This window comes from Hyaena hyaena, unplaced genomic scaffold (genome assembly GCF_003009895.1).
Source record: "Hyaena hyaena isolate Hyena2069 unplaced genomic scaffold, ASM300989v1 scaffold_12, whole genome shotgun sequence".
NCBI classification, from domain to species: domain Eukaryota; kingdom Metazoa; phylum Chordata; class Mammalia; order Carnivora; family Hyaenidae; genus Hyaena; species Hyaena hyaena.
Window position 1 is genome coordinate 2,442,916 of NW_024080644.1, and position 26,658 is coordinate 2,469,573.

Sequence of the window (26,658 nt, forward strand, 5' to 3'; positions counted from 1 at the left end):
CAGTTGTGAGCTCGATGAGAACCATGCTCTAGGACATTTGCCTGACAGTAGGAGGAAGAACTGGAAGAAGCAGCCACCAGCAGGGACCATTAGGGGCCACAGGAGAAGTCACGAACCCTGGTGCTTGGTGGGTGGCATCAGTAAAAATAGAGAGGTGGGAACAGATGTCAGAGCCACCAAGGAAGCAGAACCCACAGACCTCGGGATTTAATGGAGTGGGAGGGAAGAAAAGGGGAACACGTCCCAGAAATCTGGAGTTGACTTTTCATTTAGGAACTTCATACATATTTGAAATAATACAGGCTGCCATCATTTTTATGTCCTGTTCATAATGAAGTAGAAGATAAAATGCTAACCTTTCAGGCTCCTGTACTAGAATATAATTTTAAATGTTCATGTGATTTGATCATGATTTCTTTTCAAAACAGTTTCCTGACCAGGCAACACAGCTAAAATGGAACGTGCAGTTTTGTTTGACTATCCCTCCCAGCGCACCACCCATTGCGCCTCCCGGGACACCCGCTGTGGTGCTGAAATCCAAAATGCTGTTTTTTGTAAGTACCACCTGGCACATGCGTGCGTGCACGAGAGCCCCTGAGGCAAACGCCATGTGAGGATAATAGAACAACTTTGCAGGATTACCCATCGCTGCCAAACACAGGCTCAGATTCCTTAATTATCATTTAGACCTGATGTAATCCTGGTTCATTTAATAAGAACAGAAATTTATTGAACCAGATAATTGTGTGGCACACTTGTATCTTAACCATAATATTCACTTATCACTTTTCTTGCCATACTTCATTTTCTTTTGCCTGAGGGATCTTAATCTGATAGAGTGCATGATAGTACCTTTGATAAATTTAGGCAAATGTTTTTGCTTACTATGTTTTTATTCTCTTTGTATATGTTGTGTGTCTTTAGCTTCAACTCACTCAGAAAACATCGGTCCCTCCCCAAGAGCCTGTTAGTATTATAGTTCCAATCATTTATGACATGGCCTCAGGCACCACCCAGCAGGCAGACATTCCCAGACAGCAGAACTCTTCTGTTGCTGCGCCCATGATGGTCAGCAACATTCTGAAGAGGTTTGCAGAGATGAACCCACCGCGACAAGGTACATGACCAGTACATGCTATTGTATTGCATATATGTTATAAGAGTTCTTTTGAGAGATTCCTCCTCCTCCCCTCCACTCCCTCTTACCCCACCCCACCCCCATTCCAAGTACTAGAGTGCTGATTGCTGTGGCCCTCTTAATGTCTGCCTGTCGCTTTCTTCCTTTCTCACTGGTTCTTCATTTTTGTCCATGTCTCTGCTGCCTGGACTTCATTTTCGTTAGTGATTTACTATTGGGACTGACCCAGCTGCTAATGCCAGAAGCTCGTGTTCATAGCACACATTGCCATAGAGCCCTAGGTTAGGAGGATAGACTTTTCATGGCCGTGAATTCCTGCCCTACTCCCATCGAAACCTGCCACTCTGTACATCACCAGTTGAAATGCATGTCGGTTTCTCATACTTCATGGTTCAGTCATGAATAGAATATTACCATTCAAAGTTCTGTATCTTCTAAATGTTTTGTGAAGAATAAAAGCTGATACAAATGGCATCACTGCTTTTTGGGCTTCTTATATAAGTGTCAGGCGGGTGCAAGTGAAGCTTTTCACCAAGTGCACAAGGAAGCTCTCAAACAACATTTTCAAGGAAACCTGAATGTTTCTGGCAGACAAACAAGGTCCCTTCAATACCATAGTAGCCTACACTTAACACACACCTGGCAGTGCTAAATTTTTGGTTACAACACATAAAGTTCAGCAAAGAGAACGTTTCTTCCATTTTGCTTGTTTATGATTTTAAGGAAATTAAATTTACATTTAAATTTGCCTATTTCTAATATTAAGGACGTCCTTTGTAGCTTTCTGTTCAGAATAGTACAATAATAGAATTAATGTTTTTAAATGAGGGAAAGTTGTTCTCTGAAACATTTTTAGGTACCACAGTGTCAAAATTTTACTAGAGGCCGGAATCACGGGAGAAATTCTATTTGTAGCCGTTTATTTCTCCGTATTGAATACATCAGCAAGTTTTCACTCAAGCATAGTTTATAAGGAATGCACTGGGCAGTAGAGAAGGGTACGCTTCTTTTGTTGTAATACTTCTTCTACTTCTTACAATTTTCTGCTTTCATCCTTTGACTTATCTCTTCTTTCAGCTAAAAATAGGTCCTTAAGAATCAAAGTTTAAAGCTAAAAGAATTTTCAAAGTAGCAGTCCAGTAGAACTTTGATGATAACGCCATTCCTTCACCAGCAGATGATTATCATTATTATGTCTTGCGGAATTTACAATTAAGAGGAAGGAATGTTTTGATCCTATTGGGATCAAACAAGTTTTTCTGCCTGTCAATAATGAAAATGTGTTTTTAAAAAGGAAAAAGAAGGATATAACTTTTCCTTTTATTTGAGGAATTGTTGGGATGTTTGGGGAGTGTTTTCCTTTTTCCTTTTCTTTTTTTTTTTTCTTTTTTTTTTTTTTTTAATTTCTACCTTAGACTGGACAAACCTTGGGTTTCGTTTTCTTTCTGTACTGGTTGGAAAGAAGTGTGCAGTAACTTGCACAGGGTCACTGCACATCCCGCCCTTTGCCAGAAGGCTATTCATTATTCAGTTGGGGTCCCTGGTTCTCTCACTTTGCAACCACTGTAGCGCCAGGCCATGCTCCAAGACAGGGAGCCAGCTTTTGGTTTATATTATTTACAGCTGGTTTCAGTTGATTATGTCTAAGTATGTGTCATGTTCACAAGAAGTAAGAGGCAGGGTCTTTGGTTTCTTTGAGCAAAGGGGAAATCAAAAGGATGAATCATTAGCCTCCCCCTCCACCCCCAAACAAGTCTTGTTTTTGGATTGTTGGTGTGTCATACTTCAGTCCCCCTCCCCCCTGAAACCCATCACTTCCTCCCCTCCCAGTGAGGTGCTTTTATGAAAAATCACTTTTTTTCATTGATTTTAATGTTGAACTCCAGAAGTTATCATTTCCGTTAAATTTGAGAAAACTCCAATATATGTTATAGAACTGCACTGTCCAGTATAACTGTCACTACTGGCCACATGTGGCTATTTAAATTTAAGCTGATTAAAATTAAAGGTTAAGATTCAGTTCCTCAGTCATACTAGCCATAGTGCACATCTAAAATACTTCCATTAGTACAGAAAGTTCTATTGGACAGTGCTGTCATAGACATTTTAATCTGGCCTTTGAAGCAACATTAGAAGGACATTTTAGATGTTGTAACTGATGCACAAATACAAACTAGATCTTTGCATTAGATTCAAAATGCATAAACAGACTGTCCGCAGCCTCGAAACCCAACCGTTAAGGCTTATCCAGTGCTCCAGTGTTTCTATGGAGAAACTCTAGGCCTATCTTCTTAAGTTCATACCTAACTGGGACTTACCCAAAATTTCTCCACAAGGAAAACAAAAACCCGAACCAAGCATCATTTGATACTTAACACGCTTAAAGCTTAGTCCCCTATAATCTGTGCAGTTAACATCTAGTCTTTTATTTTGACCCTTAAAGTTCTTGCTGAGTTTAATTATCCCTACCCCCACCGGTGTGTTGACATCATCTTTCCTGTATTGCGAATAGCTAATGACCATTTTTCTCTGTTGCAGGTGAATGCACAATATTTGCAGCTGTTCGTGATTTAATGGCTAATCTTACACTGCCCCCTGGTGGGCGTCCATAGACACTATTGTTTTTAAAACCAGGAAGGCTGACAAATGAGACAAAACAGCAAAAAAAAACAAAAAAACAAACAAACAAAAAAAACAAATCTGAATTTAGCCTTCAGTTTAAAAAGAAAAAGGACTTTTTTGACTTTTAGAGATAAATATTCTAAACTGGCAAAATTTTTCAGGGTGCACTTCTTTCATCAAAAAGACCATCAATCTTTTGTATAGTGAACTTGTATAGTGTGTTTAAATGGGACACATTTCAAACTAGGTAAAACATCAGTGTCCGCTTGCCAGTAATAGATTTAATATTCTGTTTTATACTATAAAGTTATGGAAATGCCAAACTTGTTTATTTAATTGTTTTCTTATGTTTTGGGTGTAATAGTCCTTTTTTTGGTTTTTGTTTGTTTTTTAAGGCAGGTCTGTCTTTTTTGAATACTGTAAAACTGTGATAAACTTTATATTGAAGCTGTATTTTAATATGCCCGCTTTGAATCCTTACATGAAAATGTTCTGGGAGTTGTTATAAACACATCCCAAAGAAGCAATATTTAATAAAACTAGGTTTAAAACAAAACAACAGTGACACTCACTTGTGTGTATATCAGCCCTATAGACTTCTCAGGGCCTCCCTTCATCTTTCACCTGGTGGGGCCAGTAGTTAATTTTTAATGATACGTGTCTGGAATTTGACCCAAAACATCTGCTTCTTTGTTTCAAGGTTAATTATTTTCTTCAACCATTCCTAACTTGACCGGTGGTGACCATTTTGCACCTTAGTTGTCTTTCAGTGTAGGATTTGGGTAAAAAAGAAGGAACCAGTCTTTGAGAAGAGACAGTGAGTAGTTCATATGGATCAAGGTTCCCAAATTACTGCAGTCATTCTCATCCATTGAAGATAAAGGAACTTTTTTCTGTTGGGCAAATTTAGTTTGCAGGATGCTTCTGCAGACCGCATTAATTAGGAAACCTAGAACTTGGATGTTCCACCCTTGCATGAAATTTCTGTGACATTTCTTTATCTTGCTTAACCTGTCCCCCATTTCTTCTCCACCAAAATTGGGGTTATTGTACACAATCTTTAAGTCATTGTCACCAAAATAAAATGTTTTGCTTGAAAGAAACCTGGCACAGTCCCCCCACTTTGAAGAATCCAAGATCCACTGCCCATCCAGGGTCAGGTGGAGTTTCTGGTGCTGACACATCTCAGCAGAGTTTCTTTTTGGAGCACTATGCTCCCTCCCAGTCAGTCGGGGACCTTTTTAAGCTTCAGAGAATGTGATCAGAAGCAAAGGTCTTCTGGTGACTTAAATGTTAATTTGGTAAAGATTTTTTATATGATAATACTGCACTGAATTATCTGGTCACTGTAACATTGGCCCTCCAATAAATTTTAGATGTTCTAATTCCCCTTTAAGATGATTTGAGCTTCTGTTAGCTATCACCTACCAAATTCTAGTTTCAAGCATCTCACTGCAGCTATAGCATTATCTATTCTCAACTTTGCTTGATTCTCCATTCACTTCTGGTCAGAATTGAGGCCTTCTTTGCCTTTCTTCTGTGTCTTATTTCTACCTTTATCCCCTCCTTCTTGCCCAGCTCTGCCGCTATTCAGGAACAGGTGACTGAACTTTATCCTTCCTTTAACTTTTATCATTCAGTTTTCAGTTCTCCTTACAATGGGAATCACATCGGTTTGGCAATCAACAATGTCTTTATCAAGGGTCAGCACTTTTCTATTTGTAGCTGAGTCCTTTCTTTCATGTAGAAATCTACATGTATATACAAGAAATGTATTTTTATCTGCAGGATAATATTGTCTCCGATTTTACAAGTAGAGTAAGCTTCTGAGGTATTCTCCCTTTTAAGTGGTTTCAAGATGTTAACTGTATTTTTAAAAATGATGCATTCAGTGAACACTTTTTTCCTGATTATAACTCATCTCTGAATGCCTTGTGCAAATCAAAAGATAGGATTCAGTGAGCAGAATTTGCTTCTGCTGCTTAAGAGTAATCCCATGAATACAAATTTTGATATGCTTGGGACTTGGAATCAGTATATACTTTATTAAAGCTTGAAAACGCTAGTATTCAAATCTTAGGTTTCATGACAAACCATGTCCTTTGCCTCTTTTATTACCCAGGTTCAGTCAAAGGGACTGGATGCCTGTAGTGCTTTTTTTCTGATAGGTGGTTTGGGTCTTTAAGGTGTTTTCAGTGTCATTTTAGTAATTTTGGTAATAAATTTATACAAGTTTCAGAGAACTACCAACTCTCTCTAGTTAATTTTCACAGGGATATTTTGGATAATACCCTGGTTTAGTATTAGTTTGATCTCGAAAGAAGAAATTGGTCCTCATTAGCCACCTATTTCTCATTTGCTGAAATGCTGTTTTGGAATGCACAGAACTTTCAGAATTAGGAAGAAAGCAAAAAATTCAACACAAAATATCAAGTTATTAATAACAGGGGCTGAACCTTAATGTTTGAAAGTTTACCCTGAGCTACTGCAGAAACTAAAATATACATGATTGGAATGTAAATCCCACTAATAACGGTGTTGCAGTTAATACAGTAACTCATTCAGCCACAGGATACTGACAGTCTGTTAGTCGTTATTTGGACCATGATTAATTTGATAACTTCAAGAAGTATAATTTTGCTACCCTAAATTTGGAATCCAGTTTCTACATAAAAAGTTCCTTTCATAATTTTTCCCTTCCAAGTACTACCTATTACATTTTACTTTAATATTTATTATCCAAGTGTTCTTTTTTTTTTTTAATGTTTGTTTATTTTTGAGAGAGCAAGGGACGGGCAGAGAGGAAGAGAGACAGAAGATCCAAAATGGGCTCCACACTGACAGCAGAGAGCCTGATGCTGGGCTCAAAGTCACGAGCTATGAGATCATGACCTTAGCCAAAGTCAGACACAACCAACTGAGCCACTCAGGCGCCGCCCCCGCCCCCCCTTGTGTTCTTGATATACAGAGAATCTTAATAATTTACCAGAAACTTAAGGGAAAGAGAAAATGTTCATGTGTATTTCATTATTTCTTGTGGAATTTTCTCTTTGATTTGGTTTGATGGGAGTGGACAGTATGTCTAAGGGAATGATTTGGCGTTACTTAGGATGGATTTAGTATCAAGGTTATTAAGAGAACATGAGAGTCCAGCCAGCATTGTGCTGCACAACCCAAGGAGACCAGATGTCACAATCTTCTGGAAGTCGCCTCCACTTCCAAGTGGCCAAATGATTTGTTCAAATACCTTGCCCAGGAATATGACTGATTGATGGAAAGGCACAATTTAGATCATTATAAAATATTCACTGAGAGCTACTATTGTTAGGCACTGGCCTAAGTATTTCAATGTGTATTTAATCCATCAACTCAGTGGGGTAGGTATTAATAACCTCCTTTTATAGACGGGTAAACTGAGGCCCAGAGAAATGAAGTAATTTGCTGAGATAAAATTAAGTTTGCTTAAGATCAAACAGCTAAAAGGGGGCAGTTTTGAGTCAAGAGCTAGCACTCCTACACACCGTGCCACTTTGCTTTCAACCATAAAGTCAGGGAAGAATTTTGTTTAGGCTCTTTTCCGGACCCGTTTGACTCCACACAATTTTAACACTTTTCCAAGTTCAAGAAGCTCACTAAAAAGCAACTAAAACTCAAAAGACCTCTTGTCATATGGGGTTGACAGCCCATTGCCTTCTGACCCTCATTGCACTTATTTGGAACTTAACTAAGACTGCCTTATGTAAGAAGCACTAATTATAACTGAGAGTACTAGATCATCTATGCTGGATGCTTCAAGACCATAGTGGAAGAAGCCCTTATCCGGCTCAGGGAAGTGCAGCCCTCCAGGATCCAGGGCATGCGTTGTCCCTGTTTGCCTCTGCTAGACGGCCCAATGGCAGATGTTTTTGAACTCTGTGTCACCTTGGCACACTGCAGGAGCGTGGTAGATGCGTGGTACACGCAGCCGGCGGTCACATTGCACCAATACCCTTATTTACCACAGCCAATGTGTGGGCGTAGGAACTAAATAATAAATAGAATTGTATCATACAAGGAACATCTGTAATTCAAGAAGTGTACCCTGAGCATCTTATACGTCTCTACAATAAAAGAGGCACGGACATCAGGAGGGGGAGTCGAATCGGGGACGGGCAGGGCCTCAGTTTGGGGAAACAGACTAGAGGGCGGAAGTTTCAGGTACAGGCTCTCTGAGCCAGCACTTGACAAAAGAATTAGGCGTCTGCTGTCCCCTAACACTGGAGTGGGGTACGGGCCCTTTAAGCCAGAAGGCTCCGCCCAGGGGATCAAGGAGGCTGCGCGATGAGCTCAACCCCCTCCCTTCGCCGTGCACGTGGGGTCGGCCTCCAGGCGGGGCCAGGCCGACTGCGCAGTCGCCGTCGACGGCTCCTTCCCAGGCTTCCGCGCCTGCGCCGTCCCAGGCTTCCGCGCCTGCGCACTGCCGCCCGCCCCGCCCCCCGCCCCGCCCCCCGCCCCGCTGCCTCCTGGGCCAGTGCAAGACATGGTGCTGTCTGAGCTGGCAGCGCGCCTCAACTGCGCTGAGTACAAGAACTGGGTGAAGGCGGGCCACTGCCTGCTGCTGCTGCGCGGCTGCCTGCAGGGCTTTGTCGCCCGCGAGGTGGTCGCCTTCCACCGCGGCCTGCTCGCCGCCGCCCCCAACCTGGGCCCCCGCGCCACCTGCCGCAGCGGCTCTCGGTGCAGCCCGCGCGCTCGCCAGGTGAGCCCCGGGCCGGAGACCTTGAGCACCGCACCCCATCCCCCGTCCTAGTCCCCGTGCGCGGTGTCCCGAGCCCTCCCTGGGGCAGGGCCGACCGCAGTGCTCCGCGCTCACTTGCCCAAAACACCCTCCCTCCGTCCCGGGCCCCCTCTCACCGCCGCCCCCTGTAGTTTCAGCCTCAGTGTCAGGTATGCGCAGAGTGGAAACAGGAGATTTTGAAACACCACACCAACAGAGACGGAGACGTCCACTGGGGAAACTGCCGGCCGGGCCGCTGGCCCGTCGACGCGTGGGAGGTGGCCAAGGTAAGCACCTGCTCCGGAGTATAGGAGGTGACCCACCAGGTAACCGGTCACCTGAAGCCCAGAGCCTCATAAACAGATGCAGAAGGAGAGAGGAAAGGGTGTTTGATCTAAAGTCTAGTGTCTATTGGATCTAACCTAGGTTAGGGAAGTAGCAGCTTTCTTCTCCCTTTCTGCTAATAAGTCATTTGAGTTTGCTACCCCTGCTTGGAAAGCTATAGGGTAAATTTCGATAAGAGATGCTGACACCAGATGTAGAACGAGCATCATGAGCACAGGCCCAGCCAAGGAATAAAACGTTGAGGAGGTGGCAGTGAAGTGCGCAGCCATATAGAAGACTATTAAGCCTGTTTTCAGATCTTGGCACCATGACTTACTAGCTGAGACAATTGGGGAATTTTTTAAAAACTTTTTGATGTTTGTCAGAAGCCCAGTAGGGAGAGGGGTGGGGCAAAGTCACTTCCTAACACAAATTAACTTTTGCAGTCAGTCTGCATATTAATTAGCAGCCAGGCACAGGCTTGGTGCCTGGGAAGCCAGGATCAGAGTCCCAGCTCAGCTGCTGTTGTGTGACAGTAGTCCAGCCTCTGTTCCCGAACCTCAAAAATGAGGAAGCTGGACTTGATCAGTGGCCACCAGGCTCATGGCTGTCATGGACCCATAAGCCCACCGCATCTACACCCTCTTCCCCATTTTTTTTTTGTTGTTGTTGCCGCCATAGAATTGCCAACTTTTACTTCTACCCAGAAAAGAAAGAAACCCAAAATTCTACCCTTTACTGTGGCTGTCCCTTACCTGTTTGGTCTTTGTTGCTGCTTTCATACCCTTGGAATCCTCTTGAAGCCCGTGCCACCTGTTCACGCCCCTTTCTGTTATTGTCACCAGCGGACCTCCCCGTCCAACCTCCCAGTCCAACGCCAGTATTTATGTTCTCTCCTCAGCCACACCCTCCTCTTTTCTCCTCTCTGAAATTGCATGACCCACCCCCAACGCTGATAACACCGTAATCTGCTTGTGCTCAGAAAAAGAATCTCATGAAGGAGCTGACTGGTTTCTTTTCTTTTCTTTTCTTTCCTTTTCTTTTCTTTTCTTTTCTTTTCTTTTCTTTTCTTTTCTTTTCTTTCTTTTCTTTTCTTTTTTCTTTTCTTTTCTTTTCTTTCTTTCTTTCCTTCTTTCCTTCTTTCTTTCTTTCATGCTTATTTTTTAAGAGAGAGAGCATGAAGGGGTGGGGGGCAGACAGAAGGTGACACAGAATCCAAAGCGGGCTCCAGGCTCTAAGCTGTCACCACAGAGCCCAACACGGGGCCCAAACTCACAAACCACAAAATCATGACCTGACTGGAAGTTGGACGCTTAACCCCCTGAGCCACCCAGGCGCCCCCAGGTTAGCTGACTGGTTTTACTTTTAGTTCTTGATCACGAGTCCCAGTGGTCTGGCCACCCCTGTGTATAGGGCTCCTGTTTCTGGAGACAGCTGCTACTGCCTTTTCTTCTCCAAGCTTCCACTCCTCCACCCTCGCCCCCAGCTGCTGACTGTTTTCCTGGAGTTGATGCATATCCCCAGATACATGCTTCCCCATCTTTTTGCCAGACATACCAGCCTGTCTTCATGTGCACCGTCTTCCTTCTGCAGAGTTGGAAAGGCATCTCTTACTGCCTTGGCCCACCACTTATATGTCAGACCATGTCCCCCTCCCACCTGCCTCAGTTTATTTAATTTTTTTTTGAGAAAGAAAGAAAAAGATTAAACATAGGGTTACTACATGACCTAGCAATTCCCCTTCTAGGTTTATACCGAATGAATTTTAAAAATATACATCCACACAGGGCGCCTGGGTGGCTTAGTCGGTTAGGCGTCCGACTTTCGCTTAGGTCATGATCTCGCGGTTTGTGGGTTCGAGCCCCGCGTCGGGCTCTGTGCTGACTGCCAGCTCAGAGCCTGGAGCCTGTTTCAGNGGCTCTGTGCTGACTGCCAGCTCAGAGCCTGGAGCCTGTTTCAGTCTGTCACTCCCTCTCTCTCTCTGACCCTCCCCTGCTCACGCTGTCTCTCTCTCTCCTAGAAATAAATAAAACATTAAAAAAAAATTTTAAAAAAAAAAATATATACATCCACACAAAAACCTGTGTGTGAGTGTTCCTAGCAGCACGATTCACGATAGCCAGAATGTGGAGACAACACAAATGTCCATCAGCTGACGGGTGGACAGGCAAAACGTGGCCTGTCCATACAATGAGGTGTTATTTAGCCATAAAAAGGAGTGAAGTACCAGTACATGCTAGGACTTTGAGTGAACCTTGAGAACATCATGCGAAGTGAAAGAAGCCAGGTATACGTTGTAGGATTCCATTTGTATTGAATGGGCAGATCTGGGGAGACGAAAAGATTAGTGGTTGCTAGGGCCTGGGGGTAACAGGGAGGGGGGATAGTGAATGGAGGTAGAGGCTTCTTTTTGGGGTGCTGAAAATGTTCCAAAATGGACTGTTGATGGTTCCACAACCCTGTGAACATACCAAAACCCACTGGACTGTACGTGTTTTGTATCGAGGCAAAACTGACATGGAACATTGTATCAGTTTTAGATATGTAACGTGAAGGTTTCACAGGAGTATGGAGCGATTGGCCACATCACCATACATAGTTACACAAAATTTATTTTCTTGTGATAAGAACTTTTAAGATCTGCTGTTTCAGCGACGAGAACTTTTAAGATCTGCTGTTTCAGCGACCTTCGAATACAATACAATGTTATTAACTGCAGGCACCACGTGGTACAGTCAGTCCCCAGCACCCGCGTATTTTATAATTGGAAGTCAGTCAGTACCTTTCGACCCTCTTCCCCCATTTTGCCTGTCTCCACCCCCCTCCTCTGACAACCACCGATCTGTTCTCTGTATCTATGAGCTTGGGTTTTTGCTTTGGTTTGGTTTAGATTCCACGTAGAAGTGGGATCATACAATAATTGTCTTTCTCTGTTTGACTTATTTCACTCAGCATAAGGCCCTCAAGACCCATCCACGTTGGCGCAAAGAACTGTACGCTTTAAATGGGTGAACTGTATGGTGTGTGGATTATATCTCAATAAAGCTATTTAAAAAAAAAAAAAACTTCGCTTGAGCCGTCCCCTCCAGCACACTCCCTGTCTCTCTGCCTCCCATGCGCATGCCCAATAGAACTTCTCAGAAAGGGTTCTGTGCCTGTTGTCCTTCCCTTTGCTCCCAGTCACTCCTCAACCCATTCCACCGTGGCTTCTGCCCTTCCCAGCACCCTGCATCCATCTTGTTGGGCACACTTGACTTCCAGTTCTCCAGCCTCACCTTTCTTACCTCTCAGGCATTTGGCCCTCCTGGCCACTCTTGAAACCGTGGCTCTGTATCATCATTCTCCTCCACGGGTTTCCTCTTCTCTCCCTGGCTCCTCCTCCCCTCCTCGGCCTCCTCTGGCGATATTGCCCCGGCCCACGGACTTCACCATTAAATACTACCCTTATGCTGATGCCTCCCCACTTTGTACCCCCGGCCCTGCCCATATGCAACTGCATGCTCAACCCCTCTCCTGTTCCCTCCTGGGCACTTTGTATTTCCTCCTCAAGCAGGACTCTTCATCTCTACCCCCCTCCCCATGGCCACACCCCAGCAGCAATTACTTACTACCACCCTCACTTCATCTCTCCCTCTCCACACCCTTGTTTATACCTGCACAATAGTTTTGGATGCTTCTCTCCATCTCCACGTCACAACTCTCGTCTCTCCTGCCTAGCAATTCCACTTCTAGGTTTATACCGAATGAATTTTAAAAATACACATCCACACAAAAACCTGTGTGTGAGTGTTCCTAGCAGCACGATTCACAATAGCCAGAATGTGGAGACAACACAGATTGTTGCCTCTGATTGCAGCCTCCCACCTTATCACCTCTGCTGCTGTGGTCACATGTGGTCACCTCTGGTAGGTTCTCCTCACAGCAGGATGTGTGCTGTTAAAGGGTAAATTAGCTCATTTTCTTCCCTTGCCAAAAACCCTCTGGAAATTTCCTGATCTCCTTAGAGTAAACTCCAAGCCCCTTTCCAGAGCCAGTAAAGCACAGCACGATCTGGCCCCTGTTTGTTTCTCCAACTTCGTTTCCCCCACACTCACTGAACACGCAGTCGAAGACAGTGAGAGGCAAATAACAGGTGTTTCCTGCCACGTGCCTTTGACATCTGGAACAGGGCGGCATGCAACACCATTTTAAGAAACTCCTTTCAGTGGTGAGGAGGCAGGAGAGCCTCCCTGTCGGCTCCTAATTCTGAAGAAAGGAAATAAGTACTAGAATAAAATGTTAACGTGGGAAAGACAGGTTTAGATTGGTGAGAAAATGCCAGACAGGACAGTCCTTGTAATGGAAAAGAAAAACTATGGCTGGTTTGAGGCACCTAAGTAAGACCTCTCTTAAATTTGGAACTGTCATCCCAGCAGGAGCTGAAGTGTTTTTTGGTGGTGGTAGTGGGGGTGGTTTGTTTTTTTTTTTTAATTTCATTTCACTGCTTTGGCTGTGATAAGTTAACTTCTTTGTTAGCATTGTAGCATCCACCATAGACTTTCAGAGGATCAGCAAGTCAGTGGCTGTTAAGACATGAAAAGACAGTGATGGTACTAGCTACGGTACCTTTTTAAAATGTTTGTTCATTTTTGAGAAGGAGCATGAGCAGAGGGGTGGGAGGTGGGCAGAACAGTCTGAAGCAGGCTCTAGACTGAACTGTCAGCACAGACCAAGACACAGGGCTGGAACTCATGAACTGTGAGATCATGACCTGAGCGGAAGTCAGACATTTTTAAAAATTTTTTTTACGTTTATTTATTTTTGAGAGACAGAGCACAAGTTGGGGAGGGGCAGAGAGCGAATGAGACACAGAATCCGCAGCAGGCTCCAGGCTCCGAGCTGTCAGCACAGAGCCCGATGTGGAGCTCGAACTCACAAACTGTGAGATCATAACCTGAGCCGAAGTCAGACCCTTAACCGACTGAGCCACCCTGGTGTCCCAAAGTCAGACATTTAACTGAGCCACCCAGGCGCCCCACAAAGTTCTTAATTGTGTGAGGCTTCAATGGAGGATTCCACCACCATCAGGAACATAGCCCTGACTCTCCGTGGAGTGTTGGCACTGACCGCAAGCCCTTTCTGTGATACCGTTATGAGCAACAGTGTAGGAAACATGGTGGTTGCCTTCCTGCTGAAATGTGTCTGTTCTCAAGAAAATAGGTCTCTTTATTTAGAGTTCTTATTGCAAGTAAATTTGCTTATGTCATCTTTTCTAGTCCCTTGGCAGGAATGTACTCATGAGCTGCTGAGCTTGGTAAAATTGTTGCATTCAGATGTAAATTTGGAATGTTGCAGGAGAGATATAGGCCCAAGCCTTGCTGTGATACCATTTTGGGGGTCCGAGCCATAAAATCCTACAGAAGGCAAGATCACACTAGAGCAAGGCCCTTCTGATAGATCTAGTATCTCAAACCCTAGGATCCCATCTGTAACCCCTAGGTGGGTTAATTGCCAGCGTTTATGGCCTGTTGGTTTACCGTGTGCCGGACACCGCCCTTCACCTGCGTTAATTCGTATAATTCTCGCAACATCCTTCGAGGTAAATGAGGACAATTATCCCCTACTTACTGATGAGGACTCTGAGGGTAAGTAACTCACCCGGGGTCACCCACGTTGGCAGGTGGCTGAGCTGAAATGTGAACCCGGCTCTATCACAGTGCAAAGCCCAGGCTTTTAACTTGATGCTACCACACTGAACTTTTCTCAAGTCAGCTTAAAGTGCCCACTTGGGAATAACTATCACTTCTAAATTTTAAGTCTTCTTTAACAACTCAGCCACTGAAACTTCAGGAAGGAAAAGAGGGAAAAGAAAAAGCTGCTTTCTACCTATGCTTCCTGCTTATCCACCTTTAGGAAAAGACAGAAAACCAGCTATGCCAAGTGTTGAAGTATTTCTGATAGCAGAGGGATAGATAGAGCAATCCTTCGGTTATTGTGCTTGGCCAAGGCTTAGCTCTGACAGTTTCCCAGCCTGTGTTTTGGACTCACGAGGCTCCCTTGAAACCTCAGTAAGAGCATCCCAATCAACATTTGGGAAACAGGCAAGTAACATTTGCCCACCAGTTCCTAGGGTTGGAGGAGACTCAGGTGTCTTTTGTGCCTCCCCTACTCTAGGCCTTCATGCCCCGAGGACTGGCAGACAAAACAGGCCCTGAGGAATGTGATGCCATTGCCCTTTTAAGCCTCATCAACTCCTGTGATCACTTCATGATTGATCGAAAGAAAGTCACAGAGGTAAGAACTGTCAGATGTAAAACCATCCAGTGAGGGCTGCCTGGGTGGCTCAGTCGGTTAAGAGTCCGACTTCAGCTCAGGTCATGATCTCGCTGTTTGTGGGTTCGAGCCCCATGTCAGGCTCAGGTGCCGACAGCTCAGAGCCCGCTTCAGATCCTCTATCCCACTCTCTCTCTACGCCACCCCCCCTCCCCCGGCTCATTCTCTCTCCCTCTCAAAATAAATAAACATTTTAAAAAAATAATAAAATAAAACCATCCAGTGAGAGTCAGTTGGGTCGGTGCTGTGAAGAGCAGCTGAGAAAGACACCCTGTGGTGCTCAAATAGCTGTGCACACGCACACGTAGCACACGGTCTCTCCCCAGAACAGTGACATGCAGGGAAGGTTAGACTTTGGTTCAAGGTGGGCATCACTAAGTGGGCTAGTGGGGCTCCGGTCACATGCATCTTCTGTGTGTCCGAGAACCCCCATGCGAATGCAGGTAGGAGACTGACCCCTGAGTTCTCCCTCCATGAGGGTTTCCCGACACCTTGATCTCTTGCTGTTCACTGCTAAAATAGATGAGCCACCAGTTTCTCTCCCCTGGTCTGCCATCAACAGAAGCTGGGTAATTTTTCCATATAAAAATAAATAGGACCGGCACCTGGCCAGCTCAGTCAGTGGAGCGCGCAACTCTTGATCTCAGAGTTGTAGGTTTGAGCCCCACGTTGGTTGTAAAGATTGCTTGAAAAAATAAAACCTTTAAAAAACAGACAGCAGTGCATCACTCTGTCAGTCCTATGCCAGCATTTGAATCCTGCCCTTCTGAATCTCTTGGCCAGACAATTGCAAGGTCAAGTTACACAGAACTGAAGAAAATAGAAACCCTAGCAGACAAGCAGTGTCCAAATAGATCACTCTGTTTGTCAGATCTCCTCTGAGGGATTTAGACTTTCTCTGTTTCACCAGAGAACAGCTCTCACACATTGGTTAGTCTGAGGGTCGTTGAAAAGAGTATACAGCATGCCTGGATTATATATAACATGCAGAGAGAATGGACGTGTGTTTTGCTGGCGTGCTAGTAGCTGAAAGGACTGAGAATCTTTCGTGGTATCAGCAGAGGCAAAAACTGTCACAGTACAAAGTCGACCCCTTCGTATCTTTTACCTAAGAATGTGGAAGACCTTATGTGAATTGTATATTAATATATAATGAGACAGAATTGTTTGTCATACAATATAGGCAAAAGTTGATCCCTTTTTTTTTTTTTTTTTTGAGAGAGAGAGAAAGAGCATGGGAGAAGGGCAGAGAGAGAGGGAGACAGGGGATCTGAAGCGGCCTCTGCACTGACAGCAGTGAGCCCAATGTGGGCCTTGAACTCATCAACCTCAAGATCACAACCCGAGCCCAAGTCGGCCACTCAACCGACTGAGCCACCCAGGCGCCCCTGGCAGGTGGTTTTAAGTTTAGAGATTTGGAAGGTTGTGTAAGAGATAACTGGCCAGTAACAAGATTTCAAGAGCCAACAATAGTTGTAGGCTCGTTTATAGTTCTTCCTCCAGTTACTCCAAGCAGCAGGCAGTTGAACATCTCCCTGAGACCTTGTGGATTTCATAATTAACAAAGTCTTTCTGCAGTTTTTCTTTGGAACTCCAGAATCTCCGTTTACCCTGTCATTTGACTTTGAAACCTTCTATCTTTTTTTTTTTTTTTTGCCTTTCTGTAGGTGATTAAGTGTCGTAATGAGATTATGCATTCTTCAGAGATGAAAGTGTCTTCTCTGTGGCTTCGAGATTTCCAGATGAAGATCCGAAATTTTCTGAATGAATTCAAGAATATCCCAGAGATTGTCACAGCCTACTCCAGAATAGAACAGGTAATAATCAGACTGAACACTTCTGACATAAAGAACTAAGGGGAGGGGGGCCCTGGATGGCTCAGTCGGTTAAATGTCCGATTCTTGATTTTAGCTCAGGTCATGATCTTGCACTTGGTGGGATCAAACCCCACGTCAGGCTCAGTCAACTGGAGCCTGCTTGGGATTCTGTCTCCCCTTGTCTCTGTGCCCCCTCCATGCATGCCCAGTCTCTCTCTCTGAAAATAAATAAATGGAACATTAAAAAAAAAAAAAAAAAAAAACACGAAGGGAAAAAAGGCAACTCCAGTCACTCACTCAGAATTTGAAGTTTATTAGATTTCAATGAAATTCTAGAATGTAAGCAGGGGGGCGGGGGGGGAAACGTTGATACAAACTGCGGAATTGTGCTGGGCTTGAGAAGCTTTTCTGTGGTCACAAGATATTATTAAAATGGATCCAGTCAAAGAGGCTTAGTTATAAATTCTTCGAGCAATCCAGTGAAACCTCTTTTCCATTCCATCATTCATATATTTGCTTGGTGATCCAAACAGCTGTTGACATCTGACTGGGCTGTTCACATCCCCGCAGAAGATCAGCGAGATGGATGTGAATATGAAACAGGAGTTTACCTGAGTGAGAGCCAAGTAAATGAAATAGAAATGGAATTACTAAAGGAGAAACTTCAAGAGATCTATCTTCAAGCCCAAGAACAAGATGTGTTGCCTGAAGAGGTAAGAAAAAAAGAAGTATCCTCTTCTCTGTGTGTGTAGACCAAAGAAAGGTGCCAGGGAAAAAGAGCAGCTTGTTTTAATATATTGCCAGTTATGTTTCTGATTTATAAGTGCGATCATTTCCAGAAATGCATATTCTTTTGACCCAGACTACTATTACCTTTAAACAAATATCTTCCCTCAGACAGCAGACATCTGAGTGCCTGCTATATGCACACAGTGGTACCACACAGGAAGGGCAACAACAGGGTTCTGAACAAAAGGCCCCAGGGACTTTCTGCAGGTCGATGGGGTGGGGGGGGGGGGCATCGCAAAAAAAGACTTTGCTGAGAAGGTGCAGTTGAGGAGGATCACGTAAGCGTTTGGCAAACTGGCAAGAGCGGAAGGGCGTTCTTGGCAGGAGGAACGGCACTTGCAGAGATACCGAAGAATAACTTGGGCCTGAACAGTGGCAAGGCCAGCGTAGAAGATGTAGTCAGATGCCAGGGCAGCCAGGTAGCTTGGAGCCGTATTTTGAAAGGCTTGTTTTGCTGTTCCAAGGGGCTTGGACCTTATTCCCAAAAAGCAGTAGGGAGCCGAGGGCTGTTTTTAAGACAGAGTTAATCAGTGGATCCAATATGGCTTTTAGAAAGTTAACTCATGGTGGTTGGAGACTAGCAGGACAGTGTCACAGGCACGTGAGGTTGGAGAAAGGACAGAAACTTGAGGTGTGGCAGAGGGGCCGCATTCTGGAGGCATTGCTTGGGCAGAGCGGATGGCTTAGTGGCTGCTTACATTACTTGGAGTGTGGCACGGGGCTAGAAGGAGGTGGGGAAGGAGGCGGTCAAAGAATCCACAAGGATTCCAGTTTAGGTCCCTGCAGGCTAATGATGGCCAGAAGTCCTGATAGGGAATACAGGAGAAATGAATCCCCTTTGTTACATGCAAGGTATAAAAGAGCAAACAGTGTTCTGGTAAAGTTCGGACGTATTCCAGTACTTGCTGGATTAAAATTCTAGATCACCAGGAGATCTTGGACAAATCATTTTGCCTCCCCATTGTACCTTGTCCAAGGAAAGTAGTTTTGCTGGTTGCCTCTCTAAACACAGAAAGAGTGTTTATCTATAAAGTATTTCATTCATTAAGCTGTGCCCCTTACTGGTCCATATGCCTGTGTTAATCATTCTGACCTTGACCTAGATGCTTCATTCAGCTTGCTGAGCTCCTTTAACAGAGGGACTGGGTACCACTGCTTTTTGGATGCTCCCACCCTGACACACCATAGGTGTTTACAATGATGAAGAGGACAGTTAAGTCTTGTATTTTCCAAATCCGGGTGTTTTATCTTTATTTTTTTTTTAATTTTCTTTTTATGTTTATTTCTTATTGAGACAGAGAGAAACAGGGCATGACTGGGGGAGAGGCAGAGAGAGAGGGAGACAGAATCCGAAGCAGGCTCCAGGCTGTGAGCTGTCAGCACAGAGCCTGATGCGGGGCTCAAACTCACAAACTGTGAGATCATGACCTGAGCCGAAGTCCAATGCTTAACCGACTGTGCCACCCAGGCACCCCATATCTTACTTTATTTTAAAATACTGTTAGAAATGGGTGCCCGAGTGGCTCAGTCAGTTAAGCGTCTGACTCTTGATTGCAGCCCTTTTTATGAAGGGGTTCCCATTAAAAATACACTGTGCCCATGTAACTGTGAGTGTAAAATACATTCCACTTCAGAGCCAAAGGGGAGCAGCAGCTGTTCGGGGCCCTCTGGACACGTGTGGAGTGTGTCCACCACCAGCCCATCTGCAGCAGAATCCGGCTGCCATCCTAGAGCCCTTCACGTAGCCCTGCCAGCCCTCAGTGCTCTGTTAGGATCCCGGAGGTTTAAAAATTCAGCTAAAGTGGGACACCTGAGTGGTGACTTAGCCGAGTCGGTTAAGCGGCCAGTGGTTGATTTCAGCTCAGGGTCATGATCTCCTGGTTCATGGGTTCCAGCCCCACATGGGGCTCTGCACTCACAGCACATAGCCTGCTTCAGATCCTCTGTGTCCCTCTCTCTGTCCCTCCCCCTTCCCCTCCCCCTCTCAAAAATAAATAAATGTTAAAAAAATTTTTTTCAATTCAGCTAAAACATGTCAAGCACAGTAAGTGGCTAAAAAAACATGTAAGGAATTTGCACATTCTCACCTGGTGAGAGAACCATCTGCACAGAGACCCCTGGAGCAACTTAAGCAGAAGAGGCAGTGACAGAATGTACCTGACTCAGTCAGATAAAGGATCGAAATGACCCTTCATTTATTATATTCCAGAAAATATTTACGGAGCATGTACCTACTATGTACCAGGCACAGTTCTAGAAGCTTGGTGTGCATCAGTGAACAAAACAAAGATCCCTGTAAGGGGAGACAGTAAACAGTCAATGTAGTAAACAAACGGAGCTTCTCAGCTTTAGAAGTATTGTGTCGAGCACAGAAGGGGGGACAAGGAGTAGCAGAATGGGGATGAGTATCAGGTTACAGTCAGGTAGTCAGGGTGGCCCCCTGGAGGAGGTGAGGATTAGCCACGTGCACATGTGCACATGTGCCGGGAGAGCCTTCAGGCAGCGGGGACAGCAAGGTGAGCAGGACGGCTGGGGTGCGGGTAGGAAAGAAAAGCGCGTGAGGAGGTAAGAGAAAGTAAGGCGAAGGAAGCAGGTCATATTGGCCAGTGAGCCATCAGAAGAAGGACGTAGGCTCTTACTCCTGAGATGGCAGCTGTGGGACAGGAGCAGGGAGACCCATGAGGAGGCTGCTGCACCTACCAGGTTCAGACCGGGGTTGAGGTATACACATGGTATGGTGAGAAGGTGCACACACTGGGGCATGAGAGGCATCAAAGACAAGTCCAAGAGTTTGGGATTAAGCAGAAGAATGGGGGTGCTAAGCATGTTTTGCCTAGAGCAGCGCATGGCACATAGTAGACTGGCTCTCAATAAATATTTGTGGAATGAATGTACCAGACACAATGCTAAGTGCTTGGAGTAGATTATTTCTTTTTTATTTAAAAAAATTTTTTAAATGTTTATTTTTGAGTGAGAGAGAGAGAGAGAGAGAAAAAGAGTGGGGGAGGGGCAGAGAGAGAGGAGGACACAGACTCCTAAGCAGGCTCCATGCTCGGAGCTGTCAGCACAGAGCCTGTTGCCGGGCTCAAACTCACGAACCTCAAGATCGTGACCTGAGCCGCAGTCAAATGCTTAAGCGACTGATCTACCCAGGCGCCCCAGAGTAGATTATTTCTAGTCCTCACAAGAATCCTAGGTGGTGTTGGTATCCTCATCTTTCATTTGCATACGGGGAAGTGAGCTCAGAGAGGTCAAGTGTCTTGCCCAAAGTTATGCAGCTGGTTAAGTGGTAAAGGTGGGCTTCAAAATCCAAGTTTGTCTGACTACATTCCATGATTTTTCTAGTACTTTCAGTTTTTCCATCTCTATTTCCTCTTCTCCTTTTACATATACATGTGTATAAGTCTTCCCTATTCTTTAAAAATTTTTTTTTACTGTGTCTCTCTGCAGCCCCCCCCAACCCCACCAAACTAAAATAATCACCCCTCTTAAGTACATTTCAAGGGCACAGAGGGCCGAGATGTCACAGCAAAAGGATCACAGTGTCCAAGTCATCCAGTGAGAAGGTCTCCGGACAGGGGGAGGGAGGCCCTCCACTCCATCTTGGTGCGTGTGCAGTACGCAGACCCAGCCAGCGAGGTCATGGGCATCTGATGGGAACCCAGCACCAAGCACAGGCAGTAAGAGCTAACAGTGCAGTACCCACAGTTACAAGCGTGTGCTATGAGTAGTATCATTGGTACAATCTTTCTTTCACATTTTTGCAGCTTCTAGATTTATTATTTAAAGCCCAGGTAACTTTGAGGAGCGGTAGACTTGTTTCCAGCTGTGTAATAAGCCGCTTGTCCCCGTGTACTTAACTAACCTGTCTGGAGACCTCTGGCCATCTTCAGCTCCTCGCTGGCCCTCCCTGCTCCCTGTTCATCCTAGCCGCAAGCCACAGCCAGTTTTCCTCCTCCCTCCCATCCCGCCACCATCCAGCATCTGGCTGTTTCATGTACCTCCATCACAATAACCTGAGTGCCCGCTTAGCTTATACCCCACACCTACTGCGTCAGAATCAATTATGAATTCTCTGTAAAGTGTAAGAACCACCACTCTGCTAGGGGTAAGGTACTCCATTGCTTTTCTTCATCAGCTTTAGGTCATTTTGACTTAGCTTGGAGTTGTGGGTCCCCCTTTAATAAAATTCCCCGTGCCCCCAAAATATGAGTGACTCTCATCTTTGCATGAAGCACAGTGACTGGTTAGGGGATCCTGGGGATGAGCCCAGTGAAAACACTTCCATTGTACTATTCTGAGATACTTTTATTAGTTTAAATGTCAGGAAGTACACATTACTGGTGGGAGTTTAAATCAGCACCATAACCTGTATACATGGTAGTTTGGGCAAAATCTATTAACAGTAAAAGAAAACTCTCAAAATTAAAGCCACATTCCACTTCTAAAAACAGATCCTACAAATAGCCTGTCACTCGTGCAAAATGACACATGTACCAGGCTAGTTACTACAGCATTATTGCTCCTAGCAGAAGACTTGAAATAATATGTTAAAATATGAAACATCCATAACTGAAATACCATTTAGCCATTAAAAAAATAGTGAGGCCACTCTTTGTAACCTGCCATAGAAAAAAGCTCAGTTGAGGGACAATGTCTAGTATGCTGCCATTTGTGTTTTTTAAAACGTGTATGTGTCAGTCATAACTACTGTGAAAAAAATTTTTTAACTGTGTATATATACACGTATATACATATGCTCACATGTAAGTGCATACAGTGGCTCTGGAAGAAACACGAGAAACTTTGTTGTGGTCCCCTCTGAAGATAGAAGCTGGGTGACTGGGGACAGGGTGGGGAAGACTGACTTTCTACCTTGTTCTCCTGTGTTCGTTTTGAACTTTGCACATGTACTTATTACTATTAAACGTACATATATTTTATAAATATTTAATAATACCAAATGTATACATATATTCAATAGTAATAAACGTGGAGGTATAAATCCCAGATGAAAGGGCTTCATTTTGTTTTAATACACAGTATATATACATGTGTGCCTGTGTGTGTGTGTGTGTGTGTGTGTGTGTGTGTACATACACATATAGACATAGAGACAGATATATAGACCTTTCCTACAAATGCAGGAAGTTGTGTTTTGTTTCAAATGCAGGAAGTTTTAAAGCAAAAAATTAAAAATGTTCCCCATTTTTATTGAGATGTAATTGACATGCAGTTTAAGGTATACAGCATGATGATTTGACCCACATATATTATAAAATGTTTACCACAGTAAGTTTAGTTAATATCCATCTGCTCATACAGACATAAAATAAATAAGAAAAAAACTCCTGGTGGTACAAACGCTTAGGATTTACTCTTGTAACAACTCTCCTGTATATCACCCAGCAGTGTTCGCTGCAGTCATCATCGTGTTGTACATTCCATCCCTAGTACTTTTTATCTGGTAACTAAAGTTTGTACATTTTTATTCACTCCCTCCCACACCCTCCCCTCCCCACCCCCTACCTCTGGTAACTACAATTCTGATCTCTTGTTCTTTGAGTTTGCTTTTTGGGGCTTTTTTTTTTTTTTTTTTTAAGATTCCATGTATAAAGGAAATCATACAATATTTGTCTTTTCTCTGACTTCCTTCATTTAGCGTAATGCCCTGAAGGTCCATCCACATTGTCACAAATGTGGGATTTTCTTCTTTTTTTATGGCTGAATAATATATACACCACAACTTCTTTATCCATTCATCTATCGATGGCTACTTAGGCTGTTTCCACATCTTGGCAATTGTAAATAATGCTCCTCGTGAACATAGGGCTGCAGATCTCTCTTCCACATGGTGTTTTCATTTCCTTCAGGTATATTCCCAGAAGTAGAATTGCTGGATCTCATGGTAATTCTATGTTTAATTTTTTTGAGGAACCTCCATACTTTTCTCCATAGTGGCTGCACCAGTTTATATTCCCACCAGCAGTGCCCAAGAGGTCCTTTTTTACCACATCTTCACCAGCATCTGTTACCTCTTTTCTTTTGATGATGGCCACTCTGACAGGCACGTGGTGAGATTTCACTGTGGTTTTGTCTTGCGTTTCCCTGATGATTAGTGATGTTGAGCACCTTTTTGTGTACTTATTGGCCAATCATATATCGTCTTTGGAAAAATGTCTATTCAGACATTTAAAACATATTAAGAGGGGCGCCTGGGTGGCTCAGTCAGTTGAGCGTCCGACTTCAGCTCAGGTCATGATCTCACGGTTCGTGGGTTCGAGCCCCACGTCAGGCTCTGTGCTGACAGCTAGCTCAGAGCCTAGAGCCTGCTTCAGATTCTGTGTCTCCCTCTCTCTCTGACCCTCCCCTGCTCACGCTGTCTCTCTCTCTCTCTCTCTCTCAGAAATAAATAAAACCATTAAAAAAATTTTAAACATATTAACAATAACCTTCTTTTATTTGGGTTATTTGGGGGTTTTTGCTATTGAGTTGTACAAGTTCTTTATATATTTTGGATGTTGACCCCTAAAAGCAAAAAACAAAAAAAAAAAAACCAATAAACAAACAATGTAAGGAGAGAAGTAGACACCCCTTTATGTGGCGCTAGAACCGGCTATGGTGGACCCCTAAGCAGGAGCCCGTCTTGGGGCTAGTAAGTTTTTCATCAGAATTACAAGCCTGCTATAAAATTTTCTAAGCCATCCATTGTGTGGTTTCCTCCTGCAGATCTTAAATCGACTGGAAGTGGTGAAAGAATTTCTGAGAAACAACGAGGATCTTAGAAATGGTCTTACAGAAGATATGCAGAAGCTAGACAGCCTCCATCTCCAGCATCAAAAACCAGATTCACAGGAACCTGGGGCACAGACACCTGCAGGAAAGGCATCTCTCTCATAATTGAGTCTAACCCGAAGTTTCCCTGTGTCCTTATTATTTGAAAGAAAGGACAACTGAGCTTTGCGCTCTTTCTAACTGATGGTTCTGACATCTGTGAAGTAATTCAACATAATCTCCCTGTCAGCTGTGTTTAGACAAACATACCTGAGGTCATTGGTCTAGTCTTAAGTAAATCAACTTTCTAACATAATCAAAAAGCACATCGGCCCTAAAAGGACGCCAGGGACGCCTAGCTCTTCCCTATGGCATTACTAGCAACTTGTTAGTTTCCGTAAGAAAAACCCGTTAAAATAACTGTCTTTGGTGTTTTACATTTTTCCCTTCAAATAAAAGAAAATTAAACATTTTCTCTTGTTTTAGGCTGCCCTTTGACAAAAACCAAGCATGTTATGTGAACGTCAGCGCGGCTTCAATCTCAGCCCTAAAGGAGAACCTTACCGGAGTACCCCACCCAAACAAAAAGGAATTTTTGTTGTCTTTTCATGGGCTTTCCTTTGACTCTTTGGGAATATTTTTTTAATATTCATAAGCTTGGTGTTGTGTTATCTGTAACTGACCAAAAAATGTTAGATACTGTTGTGCCAAAACTTGTTCTCACCCAGGGTTGGTTTTTTTTTTTCCCTTTCGTTTTGTTTTGGTTTATTGGTTTGGGGGGAGGGTTTTTGCTATTCTTTTCTGGTCCTAAACTTAAGCTGCTTAACACAGTAAAGGCTATTTGGCCAGGCCTGTGCGAAGGGCCACAAAGAGTTCTCTGCCAGCTGGCACACAAGCCCTGTCCCCGCACCCCTTCCTGAAAGTCGTACTTACAAGGATGCCCAAAGGGCGGGCTGTGCTGTAAATGTTGAGATGTAAATCCTTCCTTTTTGGAAGAAGGCAAGAAAACAGATTGCCCGAAAGGCCATTTTCTAGCCATTTACAATTCAGTACAGAACTATTGCTATCCATTTCTGGAAGCCCCGGGCACTAGGGCAGGGAGGTGTGCCCAGGCTGGTCGGTGGGGTGGGGACCGGAGAACACAGTGTGACTTGATTGACCAAAGCAGGCAGAGGGCCAAGCCAGCATCACAAACGGGAGTGCCGGGGAAAGCTTCATAGTTGCTGGCCTGTTATAGCACTCCTGGGAAAGTCAACCGCTGTGGCAGTCCACTCTTTTCACTCATTTATATCGCAAGTGCACAGAGCCTAGCCCCCATGAATGTTATTACCATTAACGCTGACAGCTGATAGTGTGGAGCCTGCTTGAAATTCTCTCTTTCTACCCCTCCCTTGCTAGCGTTTTCTCTCTCTCTCAAAATAAATAAACATTTTTTTTAAAAAAGGATGTGGTTTGTAGACAATGGGCAGAGGGTAGGGTGTATTTGGTATATTTTTACGTTAAGATGCATGTAAAATAATGCTGTAAACGCTGGATGAATGCAAATGTTGCCTGTAACTTACTGCTTAGTCTTGAATCATACATTTTCTTTCTCCCTTCATTTCATGCAGCTCCTTTAGAAGACTTCAGCAGTAAAGTAAGAATTCTCATTCATCTCACAACTATCCTCAAACTAAGAAATTGGCTGAAACATTTCCTAGCTTCTAGATACAAGGTACAAGAGTCGGGATCAAATTAAATCTTGAGTCACTAACCAATTTAAGACCTGATTTCTAACTTTAGGAACTTAGGGTTATGAACACTTTCATTTCATGTCCCTTGTATCTAGTTAGCTTTTCCTTCTCTCTCCAACATTTATCATGTGTCAGCCACCAGCCAGGCCCTGGAATCGATGCAAATGTGAGGATTCCTAGGGTGTGGACGATGGTATACATGCTGCCCTCTCTGGATTTATCATCTGCTCTGATAAATTGAAGATACTGTTCAGAAAAACATTATACTGACAACATTTAATTACACTGAAATTGAAGAAAGGAGACACGCCCAGAGAGAGCGTTAAAGCAAATGTGGCGTGTACAGGGACATCAACCTGTAGGCCTCTCTCCGGATCTGTGCACACAGCACAGGGT

The 26,658-nt window shown here is 44.1% G+C and overlaps 2 protein-coding genes and 1 long non-coding RNA gene across 5 annotated transcripts in view; 2 read left to right on the forward strand and 1 right to left on the reverse strand.

Annotated features, from left to right (window-relative positions):
- Positions 1 to 4,311, forward strand: part of MED14 (mediator complex subunit 14) — a 68,512-nt gene extending 64,201 nt beyond the window's left edge. For both annotated transcript variants that reach the window (XM_039256589.1, XM_039256580.1), the window contains 3 exons: positions 429 to 554; positions 925 to 1,117; positions 3,677 to 4,311. In XM_039256589.1, coding sequence (XP_039112520.1) covers positions 429 to 554; positions 925 to 1,117; positions 3,677 to 3,750 — 393 coding nt within the window. In that variant the 3' untranslated portion in view covers positions 3,751 to 4,311. The remainder of the gene's footprint in view (positions 1 to 428; positions 555 to 924; positions 1,118 to 3,676) is intronic.
- Positions 1 to 9,837, reverse strand: part of LOC120248312 — a 58,244-nt gene extending 48,407 nt beyond the window's left edge. Inside the window, exon 1 of the long non-coding RNA XR_005532552.1 lies at positions 9,593 to 9,837. This is a non-coding gene — a long non-coding RNA (uncharacterized LOC120248312). The remainder of the gene's footprint in view (positions 1 to 9,592) is intronic.
- On the forward strand, positions 8,260 to 25,932 carry CUNHXorf38 (chromosome unknown CXorf38 homolog). 2 transcript variants are annotated; one of them, XM_039256602.1, is made up of 7 exons: positions 8,260 to 8,495; positions 8,666 to 8,800; positions 14,991 to 15,110; positions 16,817 to 16,966; positions 17,500 to 17,679; positions 24,485 to 24,635; positions 25,016 to 25,932. In XM_039256602.1, exons 1-7 carry the CDS (start codon positions 8,280 to 8,282, stop codon positions 25,048 to 25,050), a joined length of 987 nt encoding a protein of 328 aa, XP_039112533.1. In that variant the 5' UTR covers positions 8,260 to 8,279; the 3' UTR covers positions 25,051 to 25,932. The 2 variants fall into 2 exon arrangements, with proteins under 2 accessions (XP_039112533.1, XP_039112539.1); XM_039256608.1 differs by lacking the exon at positions 25,016 to 25,932 and having other exon boundaries at positions 24,485 to 25,002.
- The last annotated feature ends 726 nt before the right edge of the window (positions 25,933 to 26,658 follow it).